The sequence below is a fragment of the Puntigrus tetrazona genome, chromosome 3 (assembly GCF_018831695.1).
Source record: "Puntigrus tetrazona isolate hp1 chromosome 3, ASM1883169v1, whole genome shotgun sequence".
NCBI classification, from domain to species: domain Eukaryota; kingdom Metazoa; phylum Chordata; class Actinopteri; order Cypriniformes; family Cyprinidae; genus Puntigrus; species Puntigrus tetrazona.
The window spans coordinates 12,193,797-12,215,808 of NC_056701.1; the positions used below are offsets into that span (position 1 = coordinate 12,193,797).

A 22,012-nucleotide genomic window follows, 5' to 3' on the forward strand; every position below is an offset into this window, starting at 1 on the left:
GCATAGCAGAGGCACGTAGCTGGGAATTATGTGGAAAGTGCGAGTGCCAATGCAACGGTTAGTATTTCTAGTGACTGATGGCGAGCAGGCGAGGCTCTCAGGTTAGTTACGCGATGGCTGCTTACTGTATTATGTTATTCTTTTTAGTACATTTTATTTTCTGGCTTAATTTAAAGACGTATGCCGCATCGATAGTGCACCGGAATACAAGCGACGCTGTTTTAGAGCAGATTTAGGGCGCGTACCTTAAAACGGAGCGAGATTTTAACTAAGGATTGTGTGTTTTTCTGCGCCGATGCAGGCCTAGCTGTAGCGAGCTAGCGGCTGCCGAAGCGGGCAATCCTCCTCAAGACGCGCGCTCCGCTGTGTGAGTCTTTTGGCACACCTTGAAGAAATATTTATTTTTGTTTTTGGGAAATAGTCTCAATTCGTTTGTTTCAAGTAATTGGCATTTGCCATGTACTCTACTGTCACATCATTTTGAAGTTGAACTTCAGCTAGCTCGCGCTGCGAGCAGCTAGCAGCTTCAGTGTTTATTATGTTAGCTTGTTGTTGTTGCTGCTAGTCGATGTGTCAGATAGCATTTATTACACAAAACTGCAGTGCTTTTCGTTTATTATTCCGCAGTGCACAGTGAGGAGCCGTGCTTTTTTATTCCACCCTTTATTGCGTGTGATAAATGGGATATTTTAAGTTTAATATAGCATATTTGTCTAACTCAAGTATATGGGATGTAAAATCAGCTTGATAGATTGAATACAAAATATTAGTCAGTGTGTTAACAAAGAGCTCAAAGCAAATTACTGCTCCCTAAATTACTGCTCTTTGTGCGTGTTTTTATGAACAAAGTGGAAACTTTTAATTGGGGAGCTGTATATGTCACATGGTTTGCTATTGTTGTTCTGATGGTTACAGAGTGAGTGTTTAGATTATGTTTGCTGCTGTTTTGCTCGTGGACACTGTCAGATTGGTTACTTGGTGAAATAAAACCGCAATAAGTGAAAAGCTTTTCTTGCATGAATCAGTGAGTGCTGTGGGCATCTGCACAACATCTCATTCTGGTCTGTTTCTCTGCAGTGATAGCATGGATCCGGACAGTGGGGCGGACACTCAGCGAACTCTCAGTCTGCAATGGAAGAGCTATAAGCTAGTACAAGACCCTGCTCTCCGACGGGTTACTCAGAAAATCTACAGATATGATGGGATTCACTTTAGTGTACAGGTATGGACATACATAATAAAACACGGTGACTGCCAAACAGAGTATGCTTACACCAAAAGGGCATACTTATGCAAAGTCTGTGTGTTCTGCTTGTTTTTAGGATTCAGGTTTTCCGCCTGTGGGGGACTTGCGTGATCCAAGACCGCGCAGAATCTGGTCTAGACACACAGAGCTGTCACTGCCAGTACCCAAATTTAAGGTAAACCTCTCTTTTTTCCATCATTTGCTGAATTGTCAAGCTTTTGTTGTGCTTTTGTTTTTTTGTTTTTTTTTACATGCTAACCCTTTTCTTCACTTTCTGCTTGTTCTTCACAGTTGGACGAGTATTACGTAGGTCCTATACCGCTTAAGGAAGTGACGTTTGCGAGGTTGAATGATAACATCAAAGAGCCGTTCCTGGCAGAGATGTGCGCCAAGTTTGGTGAGGTTGAGGAAATGGAGATTCTGTTTCATCCCAAGACTCGGAAGCACTTGGGCTTGGCCCGCGTCCTCTTCACCAGCACTAGAGGGGCCAAAGACACCGTCAAACACTTGCACAATACTTCTGTCATGGGAAACATTGTCCATGTCCAGCTGGATATCAAAGGTGTGTTTCTGTCTTTGTTTTCGATCATCAGTTTTTGGGGGTTTTTTTGGAAAATTTTTAATTCAGCAAGGATTATTTCAAATAAATTTGTTCTTTTAAGCTTTCAGTTAATCAAATAATCCTGAAAAGTCCAACATGGTTTTCAGAGCCATGTAATGCATTACAAATGTTTTCCGTGTTGCCGATCATTTAAAATGTTTCTTAAGCACCAAAGAAAGCAGTATATTACAACAAAAGATTATGTAACCCTGTAGACTGGCGTAATGGCTGCTGTAAATTCATTTTAGCAATAACAAAAATAAATTATAAGAAAGTCTCACAGCATTACTAATAAATGCTGCCTTTGTGATGATGTGTTATTTAATCCTGATTTCTCATCTTTTCCAGATTTAAATTTTAAATGACTTTTGCCTTCAACTAACACTCATTAAAAATAAACATTTTAATTAAAATAATTGTAATAACGTTATGAAATGCAGTCTGTAGAATTTCTTTAAAGGAGTATCCATTTTCATAATTTATTCATTTGCAGCATTTAAATGTTTGCTTTAAATTTGTAGGTATTTATTATACTTTTATTAACATAATACAAAATAAAATTTAAATGTCCTGAAGTTGCTCAGTTAATTAAAGATTTTTATCTTTATTATATGAGCGCTTTGGAGTATTTAATCTCTTCAATTTCATATTTACCTCTAATTATCCAAAGAGCACTGGTGGCTATGTGAAGAGACCAGAGCAGGATTCTCACCTTCTGTTGTTGTGCATAAATTGTCAAATGTTTGCAGCCCTGCTTGCAAAGAAATATCAAAATGTAATGTTAAAACAATGCTTGTTCATATTCTTGCATTTCTTTCTTTCTTGAAAATACAGAGCATGGTAATAATGATATCTTGGCATGTCCAGCATTGCATGATAGAAATAAATGCACAGCACTGAACTTAAATATATATTGTGTGTGTGTTTTCTAGGCCAACAGAGGATGAAGTACTATGACTTGATAGTGAGTGGCTCATACACCCCTCAGACAGTGCCGACTGGAGGCAAAGCCCTCACCGAGAAATTTCAGCCCCCAGCCCCGACTCAGCCAGATACGGTGAGTACACAAACAAACTTTAGATTTGCCACACAGGAAAGAATGCTTTGCTTTCCTATAAGTGTGCATGCGGTTGCCAGCCAAAGTTTCTTGGCTTCCTTTAAGAGCAATGGCCTTCCCTTGATTAAGTTGTTGTAGTTTATTTTATACATTACAGTCACTCTCAAGAGACCATGATCTATGTTATTATCTTGACCACAAGTGGACCACAAAATATCTGAAAGACAAATAGTAATCAAGCCTCTCAAGATCAAGTAATCAAGATTTTCCAAATGTAGGTTAAACTGTTGTGTCTGTAGAAGGTGGCTGCTGGCATTTAAACTCTTTCAGCATTTAACTCAATATTATTTGCCTTTTTTAACCTTGTGTAAAAGCATTGTTATTCATGTGTTTCTCTCACTTATTTGTAGGACTTTTGGATTCTGTTAAATAATAATGTTTCCCTCAAGTGATCGATTATGTAGCCACACTCTTGTAGTAAAATAATAAGGGCTTTTATTGGTCATGCTGTAAGACTTTTTTTTTTGTCTTGGTTTGAGAATTGTATTGCTGTGTTCCTAAATATTCTGTATAAATTGGCCAGTCACAGTTTAGGGGCCTTCTATTTTATATATCTGTGAATTCTGTTTATCACAGAATATACCATATTTTCATTACACCTGTTTCGCCGTGTCCAATAGCTCACACATTTGTAATATTAAGGCTTTTAAAACTTTAAAGAATAATTCACTACCAACTATTATCTATTGGGGACTCATTCAAACCAAGTCTGCATTTATTTTTTTATTTAATTAGAAATGTTTAATTGTAAAAAAAAAATTGACATTACTCTTTTTACTGCATAAGTATTTCCTATTTTAATCTATAAAGCAGTATGTTTGAATACAATTTGTGCTCATAATTTGTGAAAATCCCATTTTTTTCAGGATTCTTTTAAATTGAATTTTCAGTTTGTTTTTTTAAAGAGAAATCATTGAATGATAAGGTAAATGTGTAAAACTAATGCAAAATGAGAAAAGTAATATTTTATGTTATTAGTGTTTAATGATTCATACAATTTTACACTGATAGAATTTAAGTGATTATTAAATGATGGCAAACATCCTAGAAATGTGGAAACTGCATATATGAAGTATCAGTACTAATAATAAAATAAATACCTGATACTATATATAAATAATTATGTTTTATCCTTTGTAAATGACTAGCTGATATTTGTTTTCTTTTTTTGTTAGTCGTCTGATATCCGGCGGAGGCTCTCCACAGACCAGATGGCAGCTCCTGCTGCGCCTCTAAACTCTGGCAGCACCACCCCCTGTTCTGTGGACACTGGATTTGGAGAGCAGCGCCTAGACACCCCTCCATCCTCACTGGGAGGACCCTATACGCCTGGTTCCTCTGCTTCTTCACAGGGTGGCGGCACCCCTTACACCCCACGCTCTGGAACCCCTTTCTCCCAGGACTCGGGATACTCTGTGGCCAGGTTGGTTTCCATTTTCAAAAAAACCTTGATTCAAAATTACTTGCTTGAGTGTCTGGAAATATATAAATTTGAGGAAATATCCTTTTGTTTCAGGCACAGTGGCTACAGCACCACTCAAAGTTATCCTCAGCAGGACATGCTTCCATCTTCCTCTTGCTCCTCTTCAGCAGTCTCCTCGTCATCAGGATTCAAGCCCCCTCGCTTTCACGACGACTTGCATGTTCCACCTCCCCAAGAACCCTCTGTGTTTCACAGGGGTCGGCAGGCATATCCTCCTTCAGTGCCCTTCAGACCTAATGAGCCTCCCTATCCGTATCCCAGTGTTGGAGGTTCAGGGATGCACATGCCACTGCATCCGCCCATGCCACCTCCAGGGCCTCAGTTTGAGGCGCCCCCACTGTCCGACAGAGACAGAGAGCGAGATAGAGAAAGAGGACACAGGGATAGAGATCGGGAGAGAGACTCAGGAGGGCGCTATGGAGGTGGGATTAGCTCCCGACGTTCCTCTTACCACTACCAACAGGAAACAAACTCCTCGTCCGCATCCAAATCCTACCATTCACATCACTCACATCACGCTGACCGGCGGGAAGACAGGGAAGGCAGGGGCTACCGGCGCGACAGCTCAGGCTCTCGCTCAGGAGATCACGGAAGGCATCGGAACCACCATCACTCACACAACCACCACAGCGGCGGCGGCGGAGGTGGATCGAGCCGGCGGAGGAGCAGTAGAGACCGTGAATGGGAGCGAGACAGAGAAGGAGACTATAACAGCTCCGATCCACGTTACGGGGGCCACTCGAACTCCAGCCACCATTCGTCCAATAGCCTCTCTCCTCCCTCTGCTACCTCCTCTTATGGTGGATACTCATCGTCGAAAGACCTATCCCCCTACGACACGCCTTCTTCCTCCCGGCTAGAGCCCTCGCCGGCTTTCCGTCCTCAGCAGGGAGCAGGCGAGAGGGGTTTTGGGATGGGAGGAAACATGGACAATGACTACCGCGCGCATTCTCACCACACCCCCCTGGCTCCGCCGCCTCCACCTCCTCCCCTCCCGCCGGCCTCCGTCATTGCAGCTGCTGTGGCCGAAACGCATGGCTCTCTCGATTTTGGTCAGGACAGTCCCATCCGAGAGGAACAGTGGACCAAACCCAAGCGCTATCCGAGCACCCCGCCCCATCCACCTCGGACACCTCCAGCCTCTTCGCCACCTCACGCCTCAGTCCCTTCATCCTCCACTTCCCCCTCCTCTACCTCCCTGCCTCACCACCTCCCGTCTTCGACAGCATCCCTCTCTCCGCCTCCTCCACAGCGTGACTCCTCCCCGGAGCCTGACTCCACCAATGAGAGCCTGCCATTCATGCACCACAGCAGCAGCTTGGACTCACGTATTGAGATGCTGCTGAAGGAACAAAAAGCCAAGTTTTCTTTCCTTGCCTCAGACGATGAGGACGATGAGAAGGAGGAGGACAGGGAGAGGGGTAAAATAGGTGAGAATGCAGATGACGGGGGGAAGAAACTCAGAGAGGAGAATGGTGAAAGGCCTAGTCACAAGAGACACGGTGAGACGGAGGGAGGCCAACAGAGGAGGAGAGGAGAGAAAGATGGGCGCCGCAGCAGGGGTAAAAGACAAGGGGGTGGAGTCAGTGAAGGCAGGAAAACCCCTCCGGAGGTGGCCTCTTCCACTCCCACCACGCACAGTTTGGTGTCAGAGTCTCTTCAGGGCCAAATGCCGCCACCTCAGGAGGAGCACACAACTTCTGACTCACACAGGGCTCCGCACACCCCACCCATCTACAATGGAGAGGCACAGGTGAGGCCTACTGGTTACATGCTGTTGTTTCCCCTTATTTTTTTTAATTTTTTTTATTGTCAGTTCAATGATCACAAGTATACAGATACTGTGTCAGACATACAGAGTAGCAAATAAAGCAAGGCACAATTGAAAGGAAGAAGAAAAATGGTAAAGGTATTATAATAAAAATAATTAAAAAAAAAACATTACAACTACAGGAAATCACAAAATGGAATATTTCCCCTTATTTTAAAATAAGACTAGGTGATATTTGTGCAAATTTGGTTGTTATTCCTGGTGTCATTGGCCCCCATTTCCGGATCCAGGCATACTCGGGTCCTAAAAAGAACACACAAAACGGTGTTTTGCTGTAGAACTGTCAAAAATTACAATTCTAATCTTTATCTCTGTACTGAATACCAGAGTGATTCCTTGTTTATCACTTGTTAAAATGTCTTGGACATTGTTAACCTGGAGAGTAAAATGTACACCAGAAGTATTAAAAGCTGAGCCTAAATGTTTGACATAAATGAAGAGTTCTTCTAAATGACTGTTGAAAAGGGTATTCTCACCTGATACAAAGTAGAGAGTTGGAAACTGTAACAAACCCAGAATAAATATTTGAAATGTTGACCAGCGACTCCAACAAGCACACAGCATCTAATGAATCATTAGCCTTAACCATTCACAAAAAAATAAGCTAAATTATAAAAGTCTCTGAGATGTTCTTATTTACTCATTATTCATTTTTGTGGCAATTCTCAGCAACAAACTGTAAGGGAGGCATTGCTTCTCATCCTTTTTTTAAAAAACAGATGTGCCTATTATAACTATGCACTAATATTATATGGTAAGTTGTGGTTATTTGCATTTGCTTTGTTTTTCTTGTTATTCATGACAATTAGAACAAACTATGACTCATTGTTGGTAATAAAAATGTTTATTTTTGACATACAACCTATTACTTATTATGTGCATAAGCTTCATAACTACCTTAAAAGGCTTAGTTTAACAAAAATATGAAAAAATTGATGTATAAATGAAATATTTGTTTTCACTTAAATCATTTTTAGCATTTTATCATGTGACTATCATGTGGTTCCATATCTTTGAAACAAATTAAGAAGCTTTCAGTGAAATCCAATACTCTCGCTTAAGGTTAAAATTTAAAAATATCTTTATTTGCATTCCAAAGACAGACCGTATTACAATGGCTCTGGAATGCATGAGGGTGAGTAAAGGATGCAGGAATTTTTATTTTTGGTGAACTATCACAGATGAAGTCACCTTTTTTTGTATAAACTTAAAATAATAATGACGTAAATGATCCAGTAACTGATTTTTTTATTTTCTGGTTTTGATAAACCACTATGTTTCTAGCTTAATCTCCGCAGTGTGTTTTAACCTGTGATCTTCACACTCTCCTCTCTCCAGCCCTCTCCTCACTCCTCTGGGGAGGATATGGAAATATCAGATGAAGATGACAACGCCATCACCACAGCGACCCCTCATCCTGCTGCCTCTTCATCCTCCTCGCCAGCCACCTCTTCACAATCAGCCCTCCCCTCCCAAACCCCAGACCCTCTCTGCGAGTCCCGCCCCAGACACCAACCAGCACTTCAGCGCCACCATGCCACCTCCGCCCATCCCGTCTTACCCTCCCCACCTCCCACCCCCACCTCTGCCCGGCTTCTCTCTGCAGCCCCCACCACCCCCAGGCATACCACCTCCGCTTCCTCACATGGAGCTGCACCCAGAGTACCCTCCTCCGCTACCACATCACATGTACGACTACGCAAGCTCCATGGAGCTCATGAGCCAGTACTGCGGAGGAGCACCCATGTCATTCCAGATGCAGACACACATGCTCAGTCGCCTCCACCAGATGCGAATGGCCTCTTCCAACAGCTCTACGGCACCCCCTGGTGAAGTCCCACCTGCCACTGAATATCCTCCGTCATTTCACCTCCATTCGATACCTCCTCCACCGCATCACCCACATCACCCATACATGGACCAAGATGGGAATGTTGCCACCCATTATGACCAGGACCACCGCTACATCCCTCCTCACTTACCATACGCCTATCCTGACCCCCACGCCGCACAGCTTCCACACCATCACACCATCCCGCCTCCCCACAGCCCCTGGCCTCCTCACCTGCTGCCCCAGCAGTTTCCTTCCCACTATCCTCCACCTGGCTTCAGCACAGTGCCTGGCGTTGATGGAGAGCTGTACGGAGCAGCGGGTGACCAGCTGGCCATAATGGGCCACAACCCCTATGAGGCTGTAGTGCAGCAGGTACTGGCAGCTTTGATCGAGGAGATGAAGAACATCATGCAGAGGGACCTGAACCGCAAGATGGTGGAGAACGTCGCCTTCGGCACCTTCGATGAGTGGTGGGACCGCAAGGAACAGAAAGCCAAGGTAACATTAGAATTTTCTAGATGAGACCTTGGACCACAAAACCAGTCATAAGGGTAATTTTTTTAAATTGACATTTATATATCACGTGAAGTCTCTTGAATAAGCTTTCCATTGTTGTATGGTTTGTTAGGATAGGACAATGTTTGGAAATAACTATTTGACAATCTGTAATCTGAGGGTGCAAAAACCCTATTGAGAATCCATTATTTAAAAGTTGTCCAAATTAAGTTCTTAGCAATGCATATTACTGATCAAAAACATTTGATATATTTACAGTAGGACATTTAGAAAATATCTTCATAGAACATGATCTGATTTTTCACATAAAAGAAAAATTTGAACCTGTTCATTTTATTGCTTCAAATAAACTTGTGCTGCTTATTACTGGTTTTGTGGTCTAGGATTACATATGGTTTTTGTGAATGAACTTCGGTGTTCATTAACTGTACAACCTCTTGCTCTCATCTTCTCAGCCATTCCAGACAGCCATGCGAGGAGTTGCAGTGGTGCGCGAGGAGGAGAAGAAGGATGAGAAGACCAGCAACCGACCTCGAGAGCCACTCATGTCTTTGGTAGACTGGGCCAAGAGTGGAGGCATGGAGGGTTTCTCCCTGAGGGGGGCCTTGTGTTTACCTTCTTTTAAGGTACTTGAGGTTATTTACCACCTATTTAACATTTAAAAACTACTTCTGATGTTCACAAATGGTTGTCACATTTCACCTCCTAGTCACATCACTTGGAGCTTTCAAATTGGCCATAAAGCCCTGGTGATTTTTACTGTAGTATAATCTAACCTCTATAGGTCTAACATGACCCACAGCATAAATATGACAGTTGGGGTTTGTCTAATACACAAACTCAAAAGACAATTCGTCTGTCTCACAAACATGAGGACGTGGACAGATGAACATCATCTCCAGAGCTGTTTCTTTTGACACAAAATAAAATCAAATGCACATTGAAACTGAATTATGTTTACAACAAACCATTGAAATAAAACATTTATTGACCTTGAAGAAATTTACGTTTTTTCAATTAATTGCATTAAGACTGGTGAGCTTTGGTGTTTTGAAATAATCTCAAAATTATGTTACTAATAAGGAACATGTTGTTTAGGTGAAGAGGAAGGAGCCTCAGGAACTTGTGGAGGGTAGTGAGCTGAAGAGAGCCAGGCCTTCCACTCCACCCGATGAAGAAGATGAGGGTTTGTCTCTAATGCTTTTTTAGAGCTGGATTAATGACATTACCGTGAACTCTAATTGTTCTCAACTTTCTTTCTCTCTCAGACTCATATCAGGGCAAATCTGCCAACTCTGCTGCAGGACGAACAGAAGAGAGGCGTGTGGGAGACAGAAGAGCAGCCAGGAGAAGAAGCAGAGCAAAGGCACGCAAACCATATGACCTGGACAGTGAGGGAGAAGAAACATCAGATGGTTCCTCCTCGGAGAAGGTTGGTTTGTTTATCATTATGTCTGTCATTTTCTGTGTGTCTGTAGTAGTGGACACGGGCTGGTTGGGAGCATCTTATTAGCATCCCATCCAGGGCATGTTGAGCGTAGCTGAATGGTGAGAATTTCTGCTCCCCACTCATGTGGGTGTTTGCTACCCCTCCAGCTACTTCCAGACCTCTCCGCTCAATTCCACTTCCCGCCCACCTACAGTTTTATCCTGTTTCAGTAAAACTGCTCCATGCTCCCTCAAATGTAAAATTTCTCTGCATGCCTAACACCTGCAATTTTCAACTGTTGCCTGCGTTGCGAACATTGAGTGCTTGACTTCTATTCTGTCGCTGGGCTGCTGTTGTGGTGTGGCTGGACTACACTTGATAGGCATGTATTCTGCAGGCAGTGTGGCTGCTCTAATCTGTTAACATAGGTGCAGAAAGAATAATTAACACACATTATTAGCCAATATTTCCTATTTCAGCCATATTCAGAATGCTTACGTTTTACTCTGGCCTCCTCTTGTTTGCACAGCACACTCATGTTTCCACGTATGAATATGAATCCTTACTTACTGGCGTAGTATCACCACATTCCTGTTCATGTTCAACGTCAGTATTCAGTTTTTCGACAGGAATTGTGCACCCTATATGATGTGTCTGTTTACTGGCTACTTACATTTTATTTCAGTCAATAACAAACAATCTCATTAAATCTTCAGAGAATTTTGTTTAAAATTATGACCAACTAAACCAAGCAACCTATTAAATTATGTGTGTAATAAGGTTTCTTTAATACATTTTACACACAAATACATGCATGGCATTTAGGTGAGTCTTTATCTAGAAATCATTTGAATATTGACAGTATCAATATTTACTTTTTTTTTTTATACCATTGAACTTATATCATGTGATGCCTGTGAAGGCAAAAATCTGTTGTGGCCAATAGTAACAAAAAAGTATTTTTTTTTATTTTATTTTTTTTTTTTTGAATGTTATTCTTAGTTGTTGTTTCTTTGAATAATGGCTAGGGGGCAGCATTTCTTTTTTTCTCTTCAAATTGAGTGTGGGAATTCTCGCACACTTTTCAGCTAATGTGTTCAAACATGTTATTACATCAGGTGATTTCTTGTGTTATGTTTAGGAGGAGGATGAAGACAGTGACAAAGTGGATGAGTCAGAAGGTATGCAGGTCTTGTTTTTCCTCTCGTACTGTGTATGTATTTTGGTCTGTGTTTTGCTGTCTAACTCTTTATCTCTATTTCTCATGCTTCTCAGATGAAGCCCTTAGCGCAGACAGTGATGATGAAAGCATTTCTTCCTCTTCTTCTGGGAGCTCATCATCATCATCCTCAGCATCGTCCTCTTCCTCTGATGAAGAGGATGAAGAGGATGGTGAACAGGCTGCTGAGAGTGAATCATTGGACACAATGGATGAGTCTACGATGGACAGCATGGCAGCTATAGATGCAGAAAAGGATGATGGGTACATATCTCTTGGAGAAATGACACTTGAGAAAGTTGTCTTCACAGATACATTGACATGCATTGTTTTTATCTTACAGGGACAAAGCAAGTCTTGACCAATCATCAGTGACTGCTGCAGAGGTCAAACAAGGTCAGCTAAAGATCACTTTTTACAAAAATAAACAAAAAAAGAAGGCCTAGTCTGGCTAAAAATAAAAATTGTCACTTGCTCACCCTCATGACATGACAAACCTGTTTGATTAACAAAAAGAAACCAAACGATCTCATGTCATATTGAATTCCATTTATAATTTTCACCATGTAATGGAAGTCAATGGAGCAAAACTGATTGGTTGATACCGTTTTTTAGATTGTCGTCTGCTGTATTACACAGAACACAATCATCAAACAGGTTTTCTATGACATTAGGCTGAGTATCTGAATTGACACATTGAGTGGGCTATACTGTTTATGAGCAGATTTGAGTTTTAATATTTCTCAATTTTATTTTCAAAAGTTTGATGTTTACTTCACATTTTTTCCTTTTTTTCCACTACCAGAAGAAGAGAAAACCGCTACAGCTGTGCCTGCATCTTCTCCATATCCCCGTCCTTCTTCACCAATTCTTCTCCTTCCCCCACTCAAGAAACGGCGCAAGACTGTTTCTTTCTCAATGGAAGAGAGCGAGGTCAAGCCCTCCATTCAGTCCCCTTCTGCTCCCTCTCCGTCTCCCACTCCTGTCTCACAAGTCTCAGATCTTCCTACTTCCTCTTCTCCTGTAAGCACGCCCACAGCAGCTGCTCTAGCTGCCTCCTCCAAGCCTGTTCCGATGCTTCTTCCATTTGCTTCTCGTCCCAGCGAGAGTAACGCCCTGGCCTCCCCTGCTTCCCCATCCTCTGTTCTTACTGTTCCTCCACCGGTGCGCTCTCTGCGGCCTGATGACCCCAAAAAGAGTCCAGGTCTCCCTCCATCCCCACAAACTCCCACTGCCAAAACCTCCTCCAAACGAGGAAAAGATTCTCCCAGAACGCCCCCTGCACCCATCTGCCTCACTGTCCAAAATCTTCCTCTGGACCACGCCTCCTTGGTCAAAGTGGCCTATGAGGACCCTGTCCCTATTCCAACCACGCAGAAGGGTCGTGCACGTGGTCGCCCTCGGACACTCAGTCAGTCCGCCCCTCACCTGCATCCTGCATTGGAGGAAGAGGAGGATGAAGAGGAACTGGAGCAGCGGCTGAAACTCAGGGAGCAGCTGGGAGTGTCCAGCTTGCTGCAGCTGGCCTCTGCCCCCAAGCCTGACCTGTCTGTGCTGGCCGATGTGGCGCTAAAGATGGACCCTGAGGCAGATATCGACTCGGAAGAGACTGAGACCTCCGATGAGGCAGAGGAGCACAAGCTGGAGGAAGAAGAAGGAGACTTCTTTGCCCCGCACCCACGCCAACCACTCCCGGATCCAGAGGGTCTGTTTGTCCTGCAGGAGCACAACTATTCCAAAACTCCTGCTCCTCCGCACCTTACGTCTCCACAAAAGAGGACGAAACAGGACCCCACGGTCCTGCTTCCTGCCGACCTCAACCAGCACGGTGTTCAGGAAGCCCCTGAAGAGGTCATCGGGGATGCTCTAGCCGCAAGAGCAGAGGCTCCAGAGCTGTATGGGGACATCTCTGGGATGGGCCTACTCTGCGACACCAGGGACACAGCTGAGACGCAGACCAAGGCCCTCGGCCCACCGCACAAGAGGAGAGGATCGATTAGCAAAGAGATAGAGATGGAAGAGAGGGGGAAAGGAAAGAGCAAGAAGAGGAGTAGGAAGGACAAAGAAAATGAGGAACTACAAACCTCTAAGAAACAGAAGGAGAAACAGATTAAGAAGCAGAGGAAACGGAAGCTAGAGGTTTGTGCTTCTGTCTGGTTCTCCTTAACTTGTTGCGAGAGAATTCACCCTTAAAGAACTAGTTCACCCAAAAATGAAAATTATGGCATATTTTATACACCCTGACCTAGGTGTATATGACTTTCTTTGTTCTTTTTTTTTTTATTTTTTTTTATTTATATTGGTAATGCTTGTGTAAACAATCATTTTAAAGCCCCTTAAATTGGATTTATCCTCAAATACTGCAAGGTAAAATTACGCTACAAAGGGATTATCACATGTCCTTTAAAGCAGATCAATGGATTTTTGTAACAAAATAATATTTCTATATTTTTCAAATTTTAACCTAAATAACCCAAATACCTGACTTCCAGCAAGTGACCGTGTGCGTTCCCGAGGGAGGTGTGTAAGAGTGCTTTTTGCATGACTTCTGACTCAATGTATGACATATGCTGCATTATATGTCAAGTCAAAGTTCAGCCAAGACGCACTCTCGGGGACATGCATGTGGCCGTTTGCTGGAAGTCAGGTATTTAGGTTATAATTTGAAAACTAGAATATTTTTTTCTACAAAAACCCATCGATCTGCTTTAGAGGACATAGGATAACCCCCAAAAGTGTATAGGTTATAACATTTACAGAGCTTCAAAATAATGGTCACTGTTGGGTCTGGATTCCACTTTAAGGTTCTTTCCCGCCAAAGTGACCCTTGTTAAAATAAAGACACAACAATTTGTTTCTAATTTTCAAAGAGCTCGCAAGTGACGTCTTCAGTTGCAAGCGAGAGCAAAACAGTCCAGTCTGCCTTGGTTTGCATCTGAAAGCCCACCAGAAAACGTCCTATTTATTGTGAAAAGATAAGAAAACGCACCATGTCACAAAGTGGAGCATCCTATCATCATTGTCCAAGGTTGAGTTCGGAGTTTAAGACTGTCTTCCCAAAACTTGTGAGAAAGCAGCCTTGGTGTGCGATAAGCAGGAACTGAGTCCAAGATATGAGAGAACAAGCAGTCCTTGAAGATATGCACACACATCTGCTCTGGAAATTTCCATCATGCAGTCACTTAATGTCAACTTTAAATCATAGAAAATCATATTTCATCTAACAGTCACTATTCACAAGCATTAACTAATTTGGCAGAGCCAGGATACAATTTAAAAAAAAAAACCTCAGACTGTGTTTGTCTAAAAGAAGAAAGTCTAGGATGGCTTGGGGGTGAAAAAAATATGAGAAAAAAATTTAACATTTTTGGATGAACTATTCCTTTAAGCATCAATCAGTTATTGTCATATGAGGATTTTGTAGGTTTCCACTGATAAATTACTACTTTTAAACACTTACTCAAATACATGTACTTGTTTTGTACAAACTTCATCTGCTAATCGTCTTCTGATTAGGACCTGAAATTGATCAAAAAAGTCTGCTCTTTTAAACAAAGAGAAGAAGCAATAGTAGGAGAATAGTATGTAGAGACAATGAGAAACGTGTGTTTTTGGAGTGTGTACATGTCAAAAGATTAAATCTGATATTGATGCTTTTGACAAATAACTACATGCATCAACTCAATCTCTTTTAGTGTTTGTGAATTTTATTCAGACTGAAACAAAAAAAAATTTAAACAATCAATCTAAAACAGTCAGTGTCGCATGATTTTTGAAAAACGTGCTGAAATACTGATTCAGTGTTAAAGAAACATTTCATTTTATTATCAGTGGTGAAAACATTGTGTAAAATATGGAAACTGATAAAAAAATTTTCAGGATTTTTTTGATTTAATGAACAATAGATCAGAAATGATCATGTAGCATTATAAATGTCTTGACCTTCAAACTGTTAAGTGCATCCTTGTAGTATTAGTAGTATAATAGCATTAACTTCTTCTTTTTAAAAAAACCTTTACTCATCCCAAACATTTAAACAGTAGTATAATGTCCCTTAAATGTAGTTGTGTGTGTTGTAAGTAACTAATTATTGAAAATAAGTGATATATATAACCACACACACACACTATATTCTTGACTAATTTTCTGTTTAAATCGTTTGAAGCTTAAACTTCAAGTCTCATGTTGCAACAATTTTAACGTGCTGAGATGTTTCAGGCTATTGCAATATAACAGTTTATCTTACAAACCCACAGAACTTGAAGTGCTTTTAACAGTTCTGCATTTTTAGGTATTATGTTGTTGTTTTTTTTCAAAATTCCAGATTGACCCACCATTTGGACAGCTTTATCTGCACATTTTGTCTGTTTACTAACTTTCCCATTCCATACTCTATTGTCAGGAATATGAAGAAGAAGTGGATGTGGAACAGTTGGAGTCTGGTGAGCTTTCCAGCTCCAGTTCTGACTCGGGCGACTCTGAATTTGGTCTGGAGAGATCGCTGGAGTTTGAAAAGGAAGAGGTACGGAAGAGCGAACGACTTTTCCTGCAGGAAGCTGGCCTGACCCCCTCGACTCAGCGACGGCCCAAACACATGCCTGCGGCAGCTCTCTTACCACGGCCCTCTTACAAGAACCGTAGCGAGTTTGAGCAGATGACCATCCTGTATGATATCTGGAATACTGGCCTGGACCAGGAGGACATGAGGCTCCTGAAGAGCACCTACGAGAAACTGCTGCAAGATGATCGCGGCACCGACTGGCTCAACGACACACACTGGGTCCCTCATACCAATATCCTTACAGTTGCACAATGAAAATGCAGTTATACAACCATGTACTTTTATTAGTGATACAGAAGCCAACTGAATTATCAGTAACACAGTACCAAACTTGGTTAACAAGTATATATGCATACAAGTAAGCGAGTATAAAGCTTTATTTTCATATTGCTGATGTTTTCTAAATACATTTTTCCCAAGTTTTGCTCCCTTAACCTCTTGCCTGCACTCACCAACATCCCCAACCCTCGGCGGAAGAAGAAGACCCCAGATGGGCAGCTAAGAGAGCACGTCACAGGCTGTGCTCGTAGTGAAGGCTACTATGCCATCAGCCGCAAGGAAAAAGACGTCTACCTTGAACTAGATCAGCCAGTGACCGTGCAGGAAGCTGGGGAATATGATACCTCAGTAGGTTCACTTTAGGTTTTCATAACTCCCATGTGTGTTTGAGTCTTGTTTGTTCGTTTTGTGAAGATGCCCGATTTGAATGCATGTACTGTAGTTGTTACTGAAATGAAATTACTTCTGAGTTTGTATCCATCTGAGCCCCTCTCTCTGTCTGTTGTAGAACTCGAATCGTCAGCTCTCTGAAAGGCGCTCTGAGCAGCGGCGTCTCCTCAGCGCTATCGGCACTCCAGCAGTGATGGACTCAGACCTGTTGAAACTGAACCAGCTGAAGGTAAAAGTTTTATTGGTTTATTGACACAGCCGTGACCTTGACTATACTATCAGCACTGTTATTGCATTGACCTCACCACTCCTTCAGTTCCATGACCTCCCTTCAGCTTGTTCATAGCATTCTAGCTAACATAAAGTTCAGTGCCCTTCTAGTGGATGGCATGTGGGCACAATGGCCAGCATGTCTCATTATAATTTATCCCTTCCCAAACAGCTATGTAAAGTCTACTGACTCCTCTGTCATTGACCCTGACTGACTGAGCTTTATCAGCTTCTGGCTATTGATATGGCTTGACAAGATTTTTGAGTTCATGTGTTCAAAGTTAAAAGGTTTTCCGCTAAAAGCCGTTCTTCAGTTCAGACCCTTTTAATTGCATGTTTTTTGAGTGAATGAATGAATGCATTCCATAGGTTTGGAAAGGGCAGACAAATGTCTGGTTGTTTCACAAAAGCATTCCCTATGGGGAATTTATCTGTTATAATCTGTTTGGAGCAGTTACTAGGAGGAGTTATTTGAACTGTGTGTTTTGGAAAAATAGATGTATAGACTGATAGAAATGCTCTAGCCTGGGGCTTTCTTGTGTTAATCATTGTTTAGTCTATCACACCTATGTCTTTCCAGTAAAATCAGACAGTAAGATTTTTTTCTTAAAGTATACGTCACTCACGCAGTTTCACAATTACTAGTTACAAAGAAAAAACACTTTCAATATCTAGGAGTGTATTGAACGTTTACAGACAATCATAGTTATCAGTTATCACATTAATCAGTCACATTAATGTGCATCAATTTCATATAAGCATAGATGCAAGTGCATTTAACTGATCCGTGAGCTTAAGACAAAGAAAGACAAAGCGCACATGAAAGTCTGTCAGCATGCATCAAATTCATGCTACATTACACACTGCAGAAATGAAAGCATGTAAGTAAAATTCAAGCAGTGCACATGCGTCTAAGCGTGCAGTAAATCCTGCTGTGTTTGTCTCAAGTGCACACGTGCCATATTCAGATTTTGAAATAGTGCATTTTAACAGTTGTGTTACAAGCGCATGTGCGAATGACATGGGCTATAGTCAGTTATGGTCTATTCAATTATCGATGTAGAATCGCCCACATCCGCATTGCGATGCATTGATGGGCCGCTGCATCTTTCAGTATCAAACAATTTACAAATTTTACTGTGACAAAAAAAACTCAGAAGTAAGGTTTTTGTTACAGAAATACCCTGAATTTTTTTTTTTTTTTTTTGTGTGTGTGCATGCTTAGCATGAGGATTCAGGTCTTTAACAGTATAAAAAAACTCTAAATACATGAAACCAGTACAGCTATTCAAAATTATTAATAATAATTGTTTATTCAGCAGAAAACTGGCATTTTAGAATTTTTTTTATTTTTTTGAAGGATCATGTGATGATGAAGATATTTTTAGATGTAATAATGCTAAAAATTTGTCATATGAACCATGGGAATGTATTTTTTTTAATAAATTAAAATAGAAAACCATTATTGACTTCTTTCAAAAAACAATCCAAAATCATTCTGATCCAAATCTTTTTGACCCCTTTCTTAGACTCGTATCTTAGTTATAATTTAATGACAACATATCATAAACGTGTTTAATCAGTGGTTTGGGGTTAATGTTCATAGAATATTCTTTTGCTTTTAAACACGATGAGTCACGTATGTGTTTGCATGTTTTCATGCTTGTACTTCATCTGCCTGCAGTTCCGTAAAAAGAAGCTGAGGTTTGGCCGCAGTCGTATCCACGAATGGGGCCTGTTTGCCATGGAACCCATTGCTGCAGATGAGATGGTCATTGAGTATGTGGGACAAAGTATCAGACAGGTAAGCCTTCGAACTGAAGTATAACTAATAGCTATTAAAGATCTCTACTAGAAAGTGAAGAGTTTGGTTCCTCTTAAGAAACACATATTTGTTGATTCTTTTTTGATAATGATGGGATTGTTGCTCGATTTGTAGATGGTTGCTGATAATCGCGAGAAGCGATATGCCCAAGAAGGCATCGGGAGCAGCTACCTATTCCGTGTCGATCATGACACCATCATTGACGCAACCAAGTGTGGCAACTTGGCTCGGTTTATTAACCACTGCTGCACGGTACGTACCCTCCTAGTGACGCATATGTCTCCAATAACACATGACGGCTGATAAACATACTACTGCCACATTTATATAAACCCATATAAACCCTCAGTATTGTATTATACTAAAGGAGTATAGTCATGATTTTTTTCCTAATGTGGTTATAAAATACCCATTTTAACATAAAATTGAAAATGATTTGAGGCAAGTAAACAGTCATTTATGAAATGAGAACAAATAAGCATGGTATGGGCAATATAACTAAAAAAAATTATATAGAACAAAGATTAAATAATTTTAAGTTGTCCTTTTTAAGGTGTGTTTGTACACCTAAATACTGAGTAAGTTCAAGTTGAATACATGTACAGTAGGAAATGTACAAAATGTCTTCATGGAACATAATCTTATAAAGGAAAAATCATTAATTGTGACCCTTATAATTCATTGCGGGCTATTGCTACAAATATAGCTATGCTTCTTATGACTTGTCTTGTGGTATGGAGTCACATATGGTTAGGGTTAGGATTAGGTTTTAGCTTAGGGTTACTTTCATGTAATAATGCATAATTAATTGTCATTATTATAGTAAGTACATTTAGCATGTGTAACAAAGACACCTTAAAATAAAGTGCTTAAAAGTGCCAAGTAATCAGTGCTTTAAGGCTTTTCAGGGTCTTAAACTTTGAGCCAGACAATTTCCTCAGCTGTCCAAATGTCTTTCACAGTGACCCGGCCCATCAAATAGTCACTATTTTCAAATCCTGTTATGAATGTCCATGTTTACAGATGGTCCTGCTCCTCCAGATCTGCAGATTTTTGTCCTCTATCCGATGGACTTCACTGCAGCTGCAGGATTTGCTAGTATATTGCTATTAAGACTTGGATAATGTTGCATCTGGTTTTTACTTGGTGTATAAAGCCAAAAAGATTTCCTCCAGCTGCGAATGGAATTTGTTTTTGCAACATGGTGATAATGTCTTCCATCAACAGAAAATGAGCTCACACAGAGCTACGCCTACATTTTCCAATACCCCATCAAAGGGAATGTAATTCAAGAAAAATGTGTACTTGTTCTGCGTCTTATTCATGATTTCACGCATCCTCTCTTGCAGCCCAACTGCTACGCCAAAGTAATCACCATCGAGTCCCAGAAGAAGATAGTCATATACTCCAAGCAGCCTATCGGCGTGAACGAGGAGATCACGTATGATTACAAATTCCCCATTGAAGAGAACAAAATCCCATGTCTGTGTGGCACGGAGAACTGCAGAGGAACCCTCAACTAAAAGTGTCCTAGACCTTCCCCCAATACATGACTTGCCAACTTTCCTGGCCCACGAGCTACTCTTCTCAGCGCACAACAATGTAGGTAGTGTGTGATGGGAGAACATCAGACTCTTTGAAAAGCTTCTGTACAGACACAGATGTGTAGAGATGTTTAATCAGATGTTTGGCCCAGGAGAGATCTCAGCACTGCCGCAACACCTCTAGTTCTATCTGTACAATTTTTTTTGTTTTGTTTTGTTTTTGTCCCCCACCTCCTTTCCCCCCTTTTGACCTGGTCCTTATTGATTTGGTTCCTCCTGTTGCAGCTGTGTTTGGTGGTGTTGTTTAGCCAAGTTTTATGCTTTGAATTGGTTCAGCAACTCCACGCGCACACACACACACACACACACACTCTGCTCACTTATGCACATTATCTGACAGTGGCAAACACCCTTCAAGTGCTGGGTCTTTTTACCAAGGGCAACTTTTAAAGACCTACCTAAAAACATGGATTTAAGTCTTCACCCCTGTCATGAGAGAGAGTAGTAATTTTAGTTGATTATTTATTGTCCTTGTTCTGAGGCCCGTCCATTTGTGTCGTTCATTTAGGTTAGATACCTTCTTCAGATTATCTGTGTGGTGTCACCTCTGCCGTTTTTTTTTTTTTTTTTTTACGTTGAAGCTGTTTTGGCACACATTTCTTTTGAAACTTCCTCAAAGTTTAACCGATCTTAATTAAATGTCTCCTTTTCAATGATGTGCTGGTATTCAGAAATGGTCTAGCATTGTAAGTTGTTACAATTGTACATTTGCTACTTTATTTTTCACAAATTAGTTGTTACAATGCCAGTGCACTGTAAAAACTATTATTGCAGAGGTTATCATGCACCTGCCATCATTTTAATTCATCCCTTACATGATGTGATATCCCTTTTTCCGTTCATAGTTTTTAGCAATACAAGAAGGACAGGACAGATAAGGCCGTCTTTTTTGCCGTGCTGAAATATATGCACATCTGTATTTTGCTGAAAGGATGGCAATATTCATTGGGTTTTCCTTTGGCATTAAAATTTTGTAGAGCGCTGAAGAATTGCGGAGGACTCTAGCTCCTCTGCTAAGGAGAATATAATCATAAAATACCTATTTCCTCATAGCTCAAGAGTCCAAGATGCAAAATTGGTTGGGTATTTATATATTTTTCCAAAAAATCCCATGTGCATGTGCTTAGATTCACTAGAACAGGTGGTCGTGCCTGTTCCTTCTGTTCTGTCCTTTCATATTACTGGTCATCCCTCTCTCTCGAGATCTCTCTCTGCTCCGCTCCGCTATAAATTGACATGTTGATAAGACATTACATTGTTTTTTTCCCCTTCTTTTTTTCCTCGCTTCGTCAGAGGGCCTTGCCAGCATTCTGTTCCTTCGAGAGGAAAACCTGTAAAATATGTAGATTTACTGCAGTCTTTCAGTAAAAACTGATCCACAGAAGTGTAACCATATAAAAAAACGGAAATTGACAAAAAAAAAGTTAAAAAGAATTACATGTAAATATTGTAGAGGTGTTTGTTTCTCGTAGAAACACACTGGTTCTAGTCTGTAAATATGTTCATCCTTTTCCTACTTCCCATTGCAAGAAAATAATTGTACATACCTATCATTCAGTTATTTTTGTTTTTGTTGTTTTTTTTCCTTTTAATTTGATTTAAAGTTTTAATATTATTTGCAATATTTCTCTTGTATTAATGCGTTGGACCCTTTATTAATGGTGCATTAAAATATTTTTTAAAAAATAATTGCCGCTCCGTTTTTTTTTTCTCTCACCCTGTTTTTCAGAGGTTGAAATAAAACGCATTTGCATGAGTGCTCATGCATGGGTTTGCAAATACCATATCTGCAACCCTTAAAATAGAG

The 22,012-nt window shown here is 40.9% G+C and overlaps 1 protein-coding gene across 1 annotated transcript; it reads left to right on the forward strand.

Moving 5' to 3' along the window:
* Positions 1 to 181: 181 nt before the first annotated feature.
* Positions 182 to 21,894, forward strand: setd1a (SET domain containing 1A, histone lysine methyltransferase). Its single transcript, XM_043233706.1, is given in 22 exon segments — positions 182 to 367; positions 1,078 to 1,222; positions 1,323 to 1,421; positions 1,538 to 1,808; positions 2,780 to 2,904; positions 4,140 to 4,387; positions 4,481 to 6,200; positions 7,617 to 7,766; positions 7,768 to 8,610; positions 9,084 to 9,254; positions 9,727 to 9,814; positions 9,897 to 10,060; positions 11,199 to 11,238; positions 11,333 to 11,540; positions 11,620 to 11,672; positions 12,082 to 13,415; positions 15,679 to 16,069; positions 16,286 to 16,464; positions 16,625 to 16,735; positions 18,461 to 18,580; positions 18,716 to 18,853; positions 19,951 to 21,894. Coding segments are annotated over 21 exon segments (6,765 nt in total). The 5' UTR covers positions 182 to 367; positions 1,078 to 1,084; the 3' UTR covers positions 20,125 to 21,894.
* The last annotated feature ends 118 nt before the right edge of the window (positions 21,895 to 22,012 follow it).